Raw genomic sequence first — 16,272 nt, 5'->3', positions numbered from 1 at the left:
ACTCTGGGCCTGGGCGCTGACCCTCAGCTCTTCAGCTCAAGGCTAGTGCTCTACCACTTGAACCACAGCGCCACTTCCGGCTTTTTTTCTTTTTGCTTATGTGGTGCTGAGGAATCGAACCCAGGGCCTCAGGTATGCAAGGCAAGCGCTCTACCACTGAGCCACCTTCCCAGCCCTTTAATTGGTTCTTAAAGTTAAAAAATTAAGGAACGGAAGGGAAAAACTGGGAGTGGGTAAGGAAAGGGATAACATAGTCCAAAAAGAAATGCACTCATGCCCGATGCCAGTGGCTCATGCCTGTAATCCTTGCTACTCAGGAGGCTGATGTATGAGGATTAGGGTTCAAAGCCAGTCTGGGCAGGAAAGCCTGCAAGACTCTTACCTTGTTAACTGCCAGAAAACAAGTGGCATTGTGGCTCAAAGTGGTAGAGCACTAGCCTTGAGCAACAAAGCTCAGAGACAGGGCCCACGTCCTCAATGTTTTGTGTTTCACCCAATTTCTGGAGAAAAAATTGTGGAAGTGATCTATAGTGTATTGAGCTACAGACAGTAACTTTCTATTTTACCAATTTAACTTATAAATAATTTTCTGAATATAAAATTGAAAATATGAACAAACTATAGTGTATTTAGAGACTTTATCATATCCTATATAGCCAATGCGTATTTTGTGCATTTCTCCTTATTGATTTTGCTTTCCATACATATATTTCCAGGTCTTTTTTGGGGGGGAGGAGGTAGTGGTGCTGAAACTGGGGTTTGGACTTGGGCCTTCAAGCTCTTACTTTTTTTTTTTCTCTCAGAACTAGTGCTCTACCACTTGAACCACACCTCCACTTCCAGCTTTTTGGTGGCTAATTGGAAATTAGTCTCTCCTATTTGTTGGCTCTAGCTGGTTGGAACCTTGATCCTGAAATCTGCTTCCTGAAAAGCTAGGATTATAGGCCATCAGTACTGGGCTCTTCTGTTGTTAGAGACAGGGTTACACCATGAAGCCCAGGCTGGCTTTGAACACACCATTCTTCTGGGTCGGCTTCTCCATTAAACTTACTTCTCTCTTTTTGATGTCTGCCTAGCCCCTAACTCGTGTGTCTCCATCTCCCTCCCGACTTTCCCTCTCATTCTCCACCTCTTTTCCCCCAGGATGCTGTGGGTGCCCTGCCCTCATCCCTTGGCATCTCTATCCTCCTGTTCATAACGGCCCCAGGCCTAGAGGACAGCTCCTCTTGGTTCCAAGAATTCTATAGTCAAGGGAGGGAGCTGGGCCTGTGCCAAGTCCTGGAAGTTCCCTCAACCTGCAGCACACAGCCTGGCTGGAAGAAGGCTTGCTTTCTGGCAGGTGCACCTCTTTGTCCTCGTTCTGAGAGGGGACACCCCTTCCTGGCACCTCCTGGCAGTGCTGGTCTCCATTCCTAGGAATCCTGCATGATGGACCCATGCGCCCGTCCTCAGCTCAGGGCTGCCGGGGGAGGATCAATCTGACCCTGGGTGGTGTGTCCCGGTCCGGCCTCCACTTTGGCTCTTGGATTCTATGAACAGTCTCTGGGCTGTGTCCCCTGGGCGCTCCCCGAAGGGTGGACCCGGGCGGCGCCCGCTCCTCCCGCCGGCAGGGGGCGCTGCGGCGCAGCGGCCGCCTCCCAGCATGCCCCGCGCCGCGCGCCGGGCCGGGGGCCGCCGGGCTGGACCTGGGGGTCGCGGCGGAGCCGGACTTGGCACGGTGCCGTCAGGACGGTGGGCGTTGCCGGAGCCAGCGCCCAGCCCGGGCAGTGCACCGGACAGCGGGCCATGGCCGAGCTGGCTCCGGTAAGGGGCTGTCAGTGGGGATCCCGGGTTTCGGGGTCCTCGGGATGCGGCGTCCCAGGTCCCACGGGGTGGGGCCGGGCCCCAGGCCCAATTAGGTTTGGGGTGCGGGGTCCGACCCTGGAAGGAGCCGGTGGCCACCGTGGCCAAAACCCGAAACCAAGCAGAGAGCCGCTGGAAGGGCGAGCGGCACCTGGCGGGCGCCGAGAGCAGGTCAAGGGACCGACGCGAGGTCAGAGGTCAGCTGCAGGGTCACAGCTTTCCCCCTGGACTCAGAACCGGAGGTCAGAGGTCAGCCGCAGCGTCACCGCTTAGCCGCTGGACTCAGAACCACTGTCTAAAGATGAAGCTTGGCGAGCTTGTAATGGTGTGTTGGCGGTCCTGAATGAATGAGAGCCTTGCAGAGATAGTAAATGTGGTGTTGGGTTATTTGGAGTTTGGTTGGAATCGAGTGGCTGATTTTTTTAAAAGTCCTTTAGCATTTATTTACTTATTTTAAGATTGTCGTTTTAGGGCTGGGAAGGTGGTTCAGTGGTAGAGTGCTTGCCCTGTATGCATGAAGCCCTGGGTTCGATTCCTCAGCGCCACCTAAGCAGAAAAAGCCCAAAGTGGTGCTGTGGCTCAAAGTGGTAGAGCACCAGCCTTGAGCAAAAGCAGCTCAGGGGCAGTGCCCAGACCCGCATTCAAGCCCCAGAACTCCCCCCCCAAAAAAAAAATCCTTTCTTTTTACAAATGCTAATCCTGGGGTTTGAACTCAGGGCCTGGGCACTGCCCTTGAGTTTTTTGGCTCAAGGCTGGTGTTCTACCAAGTGAGCCACCACTCCACTTCTGGCTTTTTGGTGGTTACTGGTGGCCTTTCCTTTCCCCCAACTTTGAACTGAAATCCTCAATATCTCAGCCTCCAGGGTAGCTAGGATTACAGGTGTGAGCCACCAGTACCTGGCTTAAAATTGTCTTTAAATAGTTGTACAAAGGGATTTCAATTCAACAAAGCATCTTAATCAGTGTCACCCCTTTCATCCTCCCTCCTCTTTCCCCACCCAACCATTGGCTCAAGTTACCTAGTTATATTTTCACAGATGTACACTGAATATAATGACTACATTCACCTATCTTCCCTTCTCCATTCACCCCCCCACACACACCCAAAAAAAAAAAAACCCAAACCTTGCTTTAGCTTCTTGGTACTCATCTTGTTAAACTGCTTATTTTGCTGTCCAAAGTAGTTATACCATTGGAATCTCCTCAGTTTGTTTGTGCATATATACATATGACCCTGTATAGTTTTATATATGTTTTTAATTTAAATCTAACATCCACATATGAGAGATAACATACATTGCTCTCTGAGCCATACTTCACTTAATATAATGTTTCTCAGAGCCACCCATTTCCCTGAAAATCATAACAGAAAATCATTTTTCCTGATGGATTAGTAAAATTCCATTGTATATACATATATTTATACATATATACATATATGTACATATATACATATATATATTTATACATATCATATTTTCTTGGTCTCATCCATTGTAGGGCATGTGAGCTGTTTGGCTAATTTTTATTATGTTTTTCTCACTTTTTTTTTTGTTTTTTTTTTTTGTTTGGTCCAGTTGTGGGGCCTGAACTCTGGGCCTGGCCGCTGTCCCTCAGTTCTTCAGCTCAAGGCTAGCGCTCTACCACTTGAGCCACAGCACCACTTCTGGCTTTTTTCTTTTTGCTTATGTGGTGCTGAGGAATTGAACCCAGGGCCTCATGCATGCAAGGCAAGCGCTCTACCACTGAGCCACCTTCCCAGCCCTGTTTTTCTCACTTTTGTATTGAACATGTTTGCTGATTATTAAATGAGTTGAGCTCATTAATTTTAAACTATCCTATATCACCCAACAAAGCCCACAACTTCTAGGGTTAAATGTGCTAAAAGTATGTAGCACCTTTACAGAGAGAATTTTAAATAAATGGGAGATTTGTCATTTGTGTGGATGAAAAAACTATTAATAAAAATATTTTTCTTAGCTGGGTGCAGTGGCTCACACTTGAGTCCTCAGGGGGCTGAGATCTGAAGATGGTGGATTGAAGCCAGCCCAGGCAGGAAAGTCCATGACTTCTTATTTCCATTTAAGCACTAAAAAAGTCAGAAGTGGAGCTGTAGCTCAAGTGGTAGAGTATTAGCCTTGAGCAAAAATAAAGCTCGGTGCCAGACCCTGGGTTCAAATCCCAAGATTAGCATACATTTTTTTTTTTTCTTGTTGGGCACTGTAATCCTAGCTACTCAGAAGGCTGAGATCCGGACTCCATTTTGAAGCCAGTTAAGCAAAAAAGATTGAGAGTCTCCTATTTTCAAAGTAACCAGCAAAAAGCATGACATTCTAAGTAACTGAAGTTACAGTGATGTGCTCTCATCTTTAAGAGTGTCAGCTGTGAGCAGTGAAGCCAAGAAAGAACTCAATGCACAGAGTTTAAGCTCTAGTACTGGGGAGGGGGCGGGAGGAAGGCTGCTGAAAACTAAACCATTGTCTTCTACACAAACCATTTAAATTCATAAGAAGGAAGACTTGGCCAGGCATGGTGGCTCAGGCCTGTCATCCTAGCTACTCAGGAGGCTGAGATCTGAGGCTCGTGGTGCAAAGCCAGCTGGAGCAGGAAAGGCCGAGAGACTCTTATCTCCAATAAACCACTCAGAAAACCAGAAGTGGTGCTGTGGCTCAAGTGGTAGAGTGCTCACCTTGAGCTGAAGAGCTGAGGAAGCAGGAAAGGTTTCTCTCCCATTTCTCCCTACTTCATCCTTTTATACTAAATAAATTCATAGAGGTGCTGCTGGCTCACACCTGTAATCCTAGCTACTCAGGAGGCTGAGATCTGAGGATTTCAGTTCAAGGCCAGCTCAGGCAGGAAAGTCTGTGACAGCCTTATCTCCAATTAACCACCAGAAAACTGGAAGTGGCTCCACATGGTGGAATGTTAGCCTTGAGTGCAAACGCTCAGAGACAGCACCAGGCCTAGGGTTCAAGCCCCATCACCAACATAGATAGATAGATAGATAGATAGATAGATAGATAGATAGATAGATAGATAGATAGATAGATAGATAGATAGAATTGATTACTTGGACTTTGCCAGACAGCCATGCAGACATCCAGGTACAGAGAACAAAGAAAGGTTGATTGCCAGGAAAGGGGCCGGCAAGACTCCTTCTCACAAGGGAGAAGTGAGAAGAAGCACCCGCTATCATCTGGGGTGACCTATGTAACCTAGGAGGTCTAGGAGGGGCTAGAATGGGCTTGGAGGTGGAGACCCTGGTATGAATGTGAGGGCCAAGGGCTTCATCATGGCGGACTAGGATTTATGGATGCTGCCCAAATAGTAGATAAGGGGCCCTGCACCTGCCCAGACCTGAAGGTCACTCTAAGGGGCTCTTGCTGCCTTCTATGGTGGTGGCTGCCCCAGAGAAGAGCCATCCCAAGGTAAAGGGGTGGGAGGTTGATTATTTACTGCCTTTACAAATGGGCTTAGTGTTGCCTAGGAAGGGAACATGCTAAGCTGTGGAGAGGGGAAGGGGTGGACTAAGCTATAGGAAGGGAGAGCGCATTTCACTAACACAAATAAATAAAATCCTTGGCAAAACCTTAAAGAAAAATAAATTGCTGAGAGGGAGATGGAGTCATTGCTGCGATCATGACTGTCTGTATTCTGTCTGGTATTGCAGTTACCGCTGACTTTTGAGGACGTTGCCATTTATTTCTCAGAGCAGGAATGGCAACATCTGCAGACTTGGCAGAAGATGCTCTACAAGCATGTCATGAAAACCAATTATGAGACTCTAGTCTCTCTAGGTAAGAACCCTTCCACTTCAGCTAAGTCATGGAACTGGATCCTCTGAGATGTCTGGCGTCTGGTAGTTAGATTTCCCAAAAATATTAACTCACAAGGACTTTTTACCCATATTCTTTGGCTAATATTCCTGTGAACATTTTGAACCACTTAATGTATTTAAATATAATGCTAAGCTAAGCTTCCCTGTCTGACTTCTCTGTGCAGATGGTGATCTTTCTAAACCAGAGCTAATACTCTGGATTGAACATGGGAGAGAGCCCTTCAAGAGCTGGGAAGAAACACAGAAACTAGACAGCATAATGCATTCCTCTGCTGAGGCGCATTTTGATTCAGTGACAGAGAAAAAGCTGTTGGGTGAGTATTAAGAAACCAGGGTCCTATGCTGGGCACCAGTGGCTCATACCTGAAAGCCTAGCTACTTAGGAGGCTGAGAACTGAGGATCAAGATTTGAAGCTAGACCAGGCAGAAAAGTCCCCGAGAGACTCATCTCCAATTAACCACTCAAAAATTGGAAGTGGACCTGTGGCTTAAAGTGGTAGAGCAATAGCCTTGTGCAAAAAAACTTAGGGACAGTGCCCAAGCCGAGTTCAAGCCTCACAATCAATAACCACCACAAAAAGAAACCAAGGTCCTGATGTTAAGATAACATTTCTTTCTATAATCTTGTCTTGGGACAGCACCCAAGCTCTGAGTTCAAACCTCACAATCAACCACCACCACAAAAAGAAACCAAGGTTCTGATATTAAGATAACATTTCTTTCTATAATCTTGTCTTCCTGTTTGGCTGACCTGAGACTAGATGTCTCATATGTTCTAGAGAAAGGGAATAACGCATAGTGCTTAGGAGTGTGGGATCTGGAACTAGGGTCTGATCTTGTTTTTTCTGAATATCCTTGGGCAGGTGATTAAACCTCTCCATATTTCACATTGCGATCTATAAAATGAAGCTAATGAAAGTACCTACATTGCAGGCTTAATGCAATGTTAAAGTGGGCCTGACACACAGTAGAGCTTGCTAATGGCAGTGTTTTTTTGACAGTAGATGATAGAGAACAAAAGATACTCATTCTTATCTTTGTGACCAAATGGCTCCCCTCTCCCTGGATTCTAGGAATAGATCCAGTTCTTGCTGCCTGGTCTCAGGGTCAAAAAAATACACAGATGGGGCTGGGAAGGTGGCTCAGTGGTAGAGCGCTTGCCTTGCATGCCTGAGGCCGTGGGTTCGATTCCTCAGCACCACATAAGAAAAAAGAAAAAAGCCGGAAGTGGTGCTGTGGCTCAAGTGGTAGAGCTAGCCTTGAACTGAAGAGCTGAGGGACAGCGCCCCGGCTCAGAGTTCAGGCCCCACTACCGGACCAAAAAAAAAAAAAATACACAGATGACATTAAGCTGTGGGATTTGTGAGGGCTGTGTTAGAAACTTACTGCTGACAGTACCTTGGGGCAGCAGGTATGTCTGTATGTAAGATGGAGTAAATCTGTGTGATGACTTTTAATCAGGTCACAGACTGGAAGACTAACTTGTTTGCTTTTGATTTCAAGAAGCCAGCAAGCTGTAGAATCAGGAGACTAAATGCCATTTTCAATTAGATCCTTTTCAGGACCACGAATCCTCTGGACCCTTCTTAGGAGAGAGGGAAGACATTTCCTTCAGGCCAGAGTCGGGCCTCATGACCCCACAGAGACTTGACACACTGGCTCTGGCTGCGGTGGCCCATGGCTCTAGCATGTCTGCCCACGAAGAAGAAATTCCAAAGCACAGAGCTGCAGGTCTCCCTGGCCCGCAGGAAGCCCCGTCCTGGCCAAGTGTCCCACGCCCTCGTCTTGTCCGTGGGGAGAACTTTGGCAAGAAAAACCACTTAGTGAGGCACCACGTGGGCCACGCCAAGGAGCCGCCTGTTAGGGCTGGGAGGAAAGCCACGGGCCCTGCAGAAGCCCAGCGGCCATGGGACGTGGCCGGGGCCCCGAGGCCGCTCCCGTGTCCTGCGTGTGGGAGAAGCTCCCAGGGGAAGCGGTATCTGCTGAGACGCCTGGCCAGGAAGAGTCCAGCCCCGGGCCCCAAATGCAACGTGTGCTCCCATCCAGAGCAGCCCCTCTCCTGCCACCCCGTCCCACGCGAGGGCCCGGAGCCCTCCCGGGAGCCCCTCGATCCCATGACCCCCAAGGACAGCCCGCACTGGGCCAAGGCGCCCACCTCCTGGCGAGGACGAGGGGGGCGGCCGGTTTCGTGCAGTGAGCGTGGCGAGACCCGGGGCAGGCCCCGTGGCGCGCGGGCCCCTGCGGACGAGCCGCCCTTCCAAGGCGCCCAGGGCCAGGCGCGCGCCCAGGGCCAGGCGCGCTCGGGCCTGCGCAGCCTGCTGCGGGCATCGCTGCCCGGGCACGGCCACCCCAGGCCGCTCCCCTGCGGCGAGTGCGGCCGCGCCTTCTCCCACCCCTGCAAGCTGCGCGAGCACCTGCGCCTGCACAGCGGGGAGCGGCCCTTCCGCTGCCCGGACTGCGGCAAGAGCTTCCGCCTCCGGGGCGTGCTGCGGGCGCACCAGCGCACCCACAGCGCGCCCAGGCCCTTCCCGTGCGCGCAGTGCGGCAAGGGCTTCACGCGGCCGTCCAAGCTCGCCGAGCACCTGCGCCTGCACAGCGGCGAGCGGCCCTTCCCCTGCCCGCAGTGCGGGCGGCGCTTCCGCCTGCGGGGGCAGCTGCGCAGCCACCAGCGGCTGCACACCGGGGAGCGGCCCTTCCGCTGCCCCGACTGCGGCAAGAGCTACCGCGTCAAGGCCGACCTGAAGGCGCACCAGCTGCTGCACGGCGCCCAGATGCCCTTCCCCTGCCAGTGCGGCAAGGGCTTCGCCAAGCGCTCCAAGCTGGTGGAGCACGTGCGGACCCACACCGGCGAGAAGCCCTTCCCGTGCCCCGAGTGCGGCAAGGCCTTCCGCCTGCGCGCGCAGCTGCTCAGCCACCGCGGCCTACACACCGGGCAGCGGCCCTTCCGCTGCCCCGAGTGCGGCAAGGACTTCCGGGAGAGGGGCCACCTGCTCCGCCACCAGCGCATCCACCGGCCCGAGCGGCCCTTCGCCTGCGGCGACTGCGGCAAGGGCTTCCTCTACAAGTCCAAGCTGGCGGCGCACGTCCGAGTGCACGCCAAGCCCTGCCGCGCCCCGCGGGAGCCCGACGTCCAGAAGAGGCGGAGCCAGCTGTTCGCCATGATCGAAGCCGACTGGAGCTGAGGCCCGAGCTTCCGCAGTCCTAGCGCCCGAGCAGCGGGCCTACTTCACGCAGGCCTGTGCTCTTAGGAAGCATCACTGGCTATGTTTCTCAGCTATGAGTCAAAGGGGCTGGGGAGGTGGCTCAGTGGTAGAGTGCTTGCGTGCTTGCCTCACATGCATGAGGGCCTGGGTTCGATTCCTCAGCACCACATAAGCAGAAAAAGCAGGAAGTGGTGCTGTGGCTCAAGTGGTAGAGCGCTAGCCTTCAGGCCCCACAACCGACAAAGAGAGGAGAGGCGAGATGTTGGTTCTACCTGCCATCTGAGGTGATGATTCTTCACAGAAATGCAAAGCTAGTTCCAACATTCCAGGGTGAGTTAAGATACAAGGGCTTCCAAAACCACAAGGTGAGGAAGACACTGCCCTGTCAAAGACGAGACCTCATTGTCCTCAATGTCTTTTCATCCACTTCCTTACCCACCCCAACCCCCAAGTTGTTTTTGTTTTTGTTTCAGGGCCAGTCCTGGGCACCTGGGTGTTATCCCTTAGCTTTTTCACTCAAGGCTGGAGCTCTACCACTTGAACCAGAACCCCACTTCTGGCTTTTGGTGGTTAGTTGGAGATAAGAGACTCGTGGGCTTTCCTGTCCAGGTTGGCTTTGAACTGCAGTCCTCAGAGCTCAGTCTCCTGAGTAGCTAGGATTACAGGTGTGAGCCACCAGGACCCTGTTCCCAACTCCAAGCCTTATTGAAGTGATTTGGCCTCAAGAAAAAAAAAAGCGGGGGTGGGGAGAGTGTAGTTGTGGAGATGGGAGGGAAGTGATGCTGGGGGAAAAACAAATGAGGAGGCAACAATGCTTGATAAGAAATGTACTCATTACCTTGCTCATGTAACTGTAACCTCTCTGTACAGTATTTTCACAATAAAAAAATCTTATTAAAAAAAATCTCCAGGGCTGGGAAGGTGGCTCAGTGGTAGAGTGCTTGCCTTGCATGCATGAGGCCCTGGGTTCGATTCCTCAGCACCACATAAGCAAAAAAAAAAAAAAAGCCGGAAGTGGCGCTGTAGCTCAAGTGGTAGAGCACTAGCCTTGAGCTGAAGAGCTGAGGGACAGCGCCCAGGCCCAGAGTTCAGGCGCCACAACCGGACCCAAAAAAAAAAAAAAAAAAAAAAAAAATCTCCAGTACCATTCTCAAATCTGAAAGGAAGTGGATGGCCCCTAAATGCCAGAGTATGACCCCAGCCCAGCGCCAAGGGCTCAAACCTGTAATCCTAGCTACTCAGGAGGCTGAGATCTGAGGAATTCGGTTCAGAGCCAGCTTTGGCAGGAAAGTCTATGAGACTCTTATCTCCAATAAAAATCACCAGAAAACCAGAAGTGGTGCTGTGGCTCAAGTGGTAGAGCGCTAGCCTTGAGCTGAAGAGCTGAGGGACAGTGTCCAGGCCCAGAGTTCAAGTCTCATGACTGACAAAAAAATACAAATATAGATTTTAAAAAAACAGTGTGACCCTGACCTGTGAACTAAGTCTTGTGAATTTTGTTATTTGGCCTGATACTATTGGATTTGGTTTTGGTTTGTGTACTTTGAAACTGAGAGCAATAAACTGAATTCTCTGAACCTTTGTTTATATGAATGCTGAAGTGTATCTACGGGTCCTGTAATGATTACACAAAGCTTCCCTAAGAGAATATTGGTTATTACAGCAAAATTTGGCCAATCTTAGTTGAAGATGAAAAGCAAAACAAAACTGAGGTTCTGACATATATCGAACCAATATATAAATGAAGGTTGGGTCAGGAGATAAGAAATTTGGTGAATATTTCAGTGGCCAACCAAACGCTGGAATATGACATAATAACAAAGATTAGTCAGGAAATATTCTAGACAACAATCATTTAAGGAGTTTCAAAGCAAGTTTACAGCAATTCATATCAATCTAGGAAACAGGTGAGGACTGTCCCGTTTAATTAAATGAAGGTCATGTGAGCACCATTGTGTGTACTGCAGGGACAGAGTCATACTCCAGTCCAAGAATTTCTGCCTTTTCAGGGGCTGATCTGCAATTCTGAGGGATGACAGAAATTAGATTGTGAGTAGACTGTAATAGAAATTACTCTAAAACAATGTTTTATAGGTGATTTTCTTTGGAATGTTAACTCCAAATTTTTAATTACAGGAAAATAATTACATGGACACTTACGTAAGATTCTAGTTTTATAATCTATTGGTATGTTCTCCTTTAAATTTTTTTAGATGGGAGGGAGTCTCAAATAAATGTAATCCAGATTGGCTTTGAACTTCCAATCCTCCTGGCTCAGACTTCCTAGTGCTGGGATAACAGACATGCATGCAGCACCATACCCAGTTTTTACTCTAGTCGATTTTTAAGTGGTAGAGTTGACAGTCTACCACTTAAACTGTTCCTCCAGCCTGGCTTTTTTTTTTTTTTGTCGGTGGTGGGGCTTGAACTCTGTCCCTGCACTCTTCTTCAGCTCAAGGCGAGCGCTCTACCGATTGAGCCACAGCGACACTTCCGAGTGGTTTACTGGAGATTACAGTCTCACAGACTTAGCTGCTGCTGGCTTTGAACGTTGATCCTCAAATCTCAGCCTCCTGAGTAGCTAGGATTACTGGTACCTGGCCCAGCCTAGCTTTTTGCTGAGATTAGTCAGTTGTTTGCAATATTAGCTTACTGTCTGATATCAAGAAGCTCATATCTTCCATTAGATCTGTTTGGGGACTCTTAATTACACACATGCCTTTGGAGAAAGTAGTGAGAAGAGGTGAGTTCCCGGAGTAGAGCTAATAACATTTATTTATAAATCATGCAGTTGATTGGATGTAGGATGCCAAAACGTGGCAATGATCTTAGGAAATCTTTCAAGGTAAGATCCATTCCTTCCAGTCTTTGCTAATGGACTACTTTAACAAGATGTTTGCAACAAATATCTTCTTAGAACTGTCAGAATATGCTGGGTGCCGGTGGCTCATGCCTGTAATCCAAGCTACTAAGGAGGCTGAGATCTGAGGATCACAGTTCAAAGTCAGCCTGGGCAGGAAAGTCCCTGAGACTTTTATTTTTTTGGGTCCGGTCGTGGGGCTTGAACTCTGGGCCTGGGTGCTGTCCCTCAGCTCTTCAGCTCAAGGCTACCGCTCTACCACTTGAGCCACCTTCCCAAGCCCCCCCAGACTCTTATCTCCAATAAACCACTAGAAAACCGGAAGTGGTACTGTGGCTCAAGCACTTGCCTTGAGCTAAAGAGCTGAGGGACAGCGCCCAGGCCCAGAGTTCAAGCCTCACGACCGAAAAAAAAAATCCTGGGCTGGGAAGGTGGCTTAGTGGTAGAGTGCTTGCCTTGCATGCATGAGGCCCTGGGCTCCATTCCTCAACACCTCATAAGCAGGAAAAGCTGGAAGTGGTGCTGTAGAGAACAAGCCTTGAGCTGAAGAGCTCAGGGACAGCGCCCAGGCCCAGAGTTCAGACTCCATGACGGACAAAACAACAACAACAACAACAATAATAATAATCCTGACATCCAAGGTAGTAGAAAACAAGACAGCAGGAGGAATGCCCCTGGAACGAACATTCAGAATAAGTCTGTGATAAGTTTGTCGGAGAAACACAATCATGGTGTGGAGACAAGGGCTAAAGGACAGGGAAATTATTCTTAGAGGGGACAGGGATCAAGACCAGGACCAACACAGACCGCTTGGTGGTCACTGTCCTCTGTCCAGGTTCACTTGGATGTGAGCCATGAACTTGGACCAGTACAATCTGGAGACTAAACATCTTCCTACAGCTAGTACCACCTCTGATCACGCACTGAAGGACGAGGACGTGTTGTCAGTCCTGTCCGATTTCCTCAAAATGCCCAGGGGATGGATGGGCTGTCCGATGACAATGGAAGAGAGGCCGTGGCCAACAGCAAAAACCGAAAAACCGAGACAGTTCCCTAGCTTGCATACTGACTCATTTCAGATCCGAGCTTCTACAGCAGGAAGAGACTTCAGCTCTCCACCTTGCAGCTTGGGAAGGGTAGATGGGGTCTTGTTCCGGAGCCTTTAATTCCTTCCCCCAGCAGGCGGCGCTGTGCGCGCAGAGCCCGAGCGGTGTCCTCCTTCCCAGGAGGCCTGTTGGGGCAATGGTCCCAATTCGGCCTGCAGCCCAGGGCTAGCCTGGGCTTCCCTGCTGGGTCACGTATGCCAGGAGGAGGAAGAAACGAGGGCATCCGGGGTGAGAAAGGGAATCTAATTGGGGTCATCATTTTAGGTACAGATCTTTAGAAAATTCCAGTGGTGGCAGCTCTTATTTTAGTTTCAACCCTTTGGAAGACCCTCCTCCCCGGAGTGAAAGCAACTCAGCTTCCTGATACTTAATAGAAACTACAGCCATGTTGCCCAAAAGGACATGGAAATTAATTCACTGCCTTTCCCAGGAATGCAAAAAAATAAAATGAACTCACAAAAGATGTTGAAGATTGGGCTGGGAAGGTGGCTCAGTGGTAGAGCGCTTGCCTTGCATGCCTGAGGCCCTGGGTTCGATTCCTCAGCACCACATAAGCAAAAAGAAAAAAGCCAAAAGTGGCGCTGTGGCTCAAGTGGTAGAGCACTAGCCTTGAGCTGAAGAGCTGAGTGACAGCGCCCAGGCCCAGAGTTCAGGCCCCACGACCGGACTCCCCCCCCCCAAAAAAAATGTTGAAGGTCTTTTTGGATTAGAACTCAGGACTGATGCTCTACTACTTGAACCATACCTCCACCCCCTAGGACAAAAGGTCTGACTAATAAAAAGTAACACAAAGTGATTTGGGGAGGTAAAGATAAGCGAAACGAATAAACACAGTACCAGGTAGAAGAAAGGAGAGGCAGATTCAAGAGACTGTTTTTTTCCAGTACTGGGCTTGAACTAAGCATAATTTTATACACTGAGCTACTTCCTCAGCACTGTGGACATTTTAGGAGCTAGAGGTAGCAAAAGAAGGTGAGTCAATAGATGTAGGAGGAGTAAAAGATGACAGAGGTGCCGGGCGCTGGTGGCTCACGCCTGTAATCCTAGCTACTCAGGAGGCTGAGATCTGAGGATCTCGGTTCAAAGCTAGCCCGGGCAGGAGAGACCGCGAGACTCCTATCTCCAATAAAACCACCAGAAAACCGGAAGTGGCGCTGTAGCTCAAGTGGTAGAGCGCTCGCCTTGAGCTGAAGAGCTGAGGGACAGCGCCCAGGCCCAGAGTTCAAGCCCCACGACCGACCAAAAAAAAAAAAAAAAAAAGAAAAGATGACAGAGGTAAGCTATCTAATTGGATTACCCAGGATACACTGCTGCTTAGAACAGAGAGGGAAATCCTAGCTTACTCAGGAGGCTGAGATCTGAGAATCACGGTTCAAAGCCAGCCCAGGCAGAAAAGTCTGTGAGACTCATATCTCCAATAAACCACTAGAAAACCAGAAGTGGCCCTGTAGCTAGAGTGGTAGAGCACTCTACTTGAGCTGAAGAGCTGAGGGACAGCGCCCAGGCCCAGAGTTCAAGCCCCACGACTGACAAAAAAAAAAAAAAGAACAGAGAGGGAGCTCAACAAGAAATGTACTCATTACCTTACTCATGTCACTATAACCCCTCTGTACAGCATCTTTACCATAAAATCAAATAAAAGAACTGAAAGCAGAAGGGAATCATTGAATAGATGGATTTGATATGTCAGAAAATCCAATGAACACCTTAAATATGCAGTAGATATTTAAATTGGATTTAGAGTCAGGGTCAGTGTCTTAATCTGCTTTTGGTCACTTTGACCAATGGCCTGAGATAAATCAATTTAAAGGAAGAATGGTTTGTTTGGGCCCAGTTTTAGAGTGTTCATTCCATGGCTCCGTGGCCCTATTATGTTTGCGCTTACAGGGACATCATGTCCGAGTGTGTGGCAGAAATAACTGCTGATCTTATGGTGACCAGAAAGGAAAGGGGGAGGGGAAAAGGATCCAGAATTCCAATATTCCTCATAGCCATGTCTCTACTTCTAAGGGTCCACTCCTAACGCTTCCACCGCCTCCCAACACAGCCATAGGCTGCATGCCAAGCCTTCAACACACGAGCCCTTGTGGAGCACAGCAGTTAGCACACTTGTTCTGTGGGGAGCACACAGAAATACTGTAGGGGCTGCTGCTGCTGCAGGATCGCGACCCAGGGCATCTGAGGTGGTGAATAATAGCTCTTCAAGTCTACAATTAAAAATGGCCTCTAACAAAACTACATTGCAAAATATGGGAAAGAAACAGAATGGAAAGAGTAAAAAAGTTGAAGAAGCAGAGCCTGAAGAATTTGTTGTGGAAAAAGTACTGGACCGACATGTAGTGAATGGGAAAGTAGAATATTTCCTGAAGTGGAAAGGATTTACAGATGCTGATAATACTTGGGAACCTGAAGAAAATTTAGATTGTCCAGAATTAATTGAAGCATTTCTTAACTCTTAAAAAGCTGGTAAAGAAAAGGATGGTACAAAAAGAAAATCTTTATCGGACAGTGAATCTGATGATAGCAAATCAAAGAAGAAAAGAGATACTGCTGACAAACCAAGAGTCTTTGCCAGGGGTCTAGATCCTGAACGAATAATTGGTGCCACAGATAGCAGTTTCTCATGAAATGGAAAGATTCAGATGAAGCTGACTTGGTGCTGGCAAAAGAGGCGAATATGAAATGTCCTCAGATTGTAATTGCATTTTATGAAGAGAGACTAACTTGGCATTCTTGTCCAGAAGATGAAGCTCAATAATTGTTTGCATTGTTTTTTTACATATATTTATACATATATATAAAATCTGAGTCTTGGTTTTTGAATTAATGGTGTGAAACAATAACTATATTCTAAAGAAAATCAAGTTTGATAATGGTTTTGAAAGTAGTATTGGGGGAGTTGAGTTTTTTGGGTTTTTTTCCTCAATAGCACTGGTTACTTTGAACAAATATAATAAAGGCTTTCTGTAGTTGCTTCTTTTATCAGAAAAGAATATTTAATTCCATGGTATATTTCCTCTGCATTCAGGAACAGGTTGTGTGTTTTTTTTTTGTTTTTTTGTTTTTTTTTTGTCTTTTCTTTTTTGGTACTGGGGATCGAACCCAGGACGTTGCACTTGCTAGGCAAGCGCTTTGCCACTGAGCTACATCCCAGCCCCAGGTTGTGTTTTTTTTAATATTAGGCAAAATTTTTTTTTTGGTCATTAATCAAAACAGCTTGTCTTTGCTATGTTGAAGGACCATCCTGTATTTGTGTGTGTGTGTGTGTGTGTGTGTGTGTGTGTGTGTGTGTGTGTGCATGTAAACAAAATACATAGGTAGTTTTTTGTTTTGGAGATTTTGCTTGTTTAGAGGTGTTGGGCATCAGACCCAGAGCCTTGCATATGTAGGCAAATGATGTATCATTGAGTTATATCCCTGGCC

At 48.4% G+C, this 16,272-nt stretch overlaps 1 protein-coding gene and 1 pseudogene across 1 annotated transcript; both read left to right on the top strand.

Annotated features, from left to right (window-relative positions):
* The first annotated feature begins 1,674 nt into the window (after positions 1 to 1,674).
* Znf786 (zinc finger protein 786) lies at positions 1,675 to 10,437 on the top strand. The gene is made up of 4 exons (XM_069997022.1): positions 1,675 to 1,803; positions 5,513 to 5,639; positions 5,845 to 5,994; positions 7,232 to 10,437. Exons 1-4 carry the CDS (start codon positions 1,786 to 1,788, stop codon positions 8,860 to 8,862), a joined length of 1,926 nt encoding a protein of 641 aa, XP_069853123.1. The 5' UTR covers positions 1,675 to 1,785; the 3' UTR covers positions 8,863 to 10,437.
* Positions 10,438 to 14,993: 4,556 nt separating this feature from the next.
* Positions 14,994 to 15,742, top strand: LOC138810179 (chromobox protein homolog 3 pseudogene; annotated as a pseudogene).
* The last annotated feature ends 530 nt before the right edge of the window (positions 15,743 to 16,272 follow it).

The sequence above is a fragment of the Dipodomys merriami genome, unplaced genomic scaffold, assembly GCF_024711535.1.
Source record: "Dipodomys merriami isolate MVZ:Mamm:240054 unplaced genomic scaffold, mDipMer1.0.p SCAF_5, whole genome shotgun sequence".
NCBI lineage: Eukaryota > Metazoa > Chordata > Mammalia > Rodentia > Heteromyidae > Dipodomys > Dipodomys merriami.
This window is presented reverse-complemented; position numbering and strand designations above follow the sequence as displayed.

Bases quoted from the DNA above. Each gene is read 5' to 3' on its own strand.
- Znf786 (XM_069997022.1), top strand. The intron at 5,640-5,844 runs GTAAGAACCCTT...TTCTCTGTGCAG, and splicing joins TGAGACTCTAGTCTCTCTAG to ATGGTGATCTTTCTAAACCA. The intron at 5,995-7,231 runs GTGAGTATTAAG...ATTTTCAATTAG, and splicing joins GACAGAGAAAAAGCTGTTGG to ATCCTTTTCAGGACCACGAA.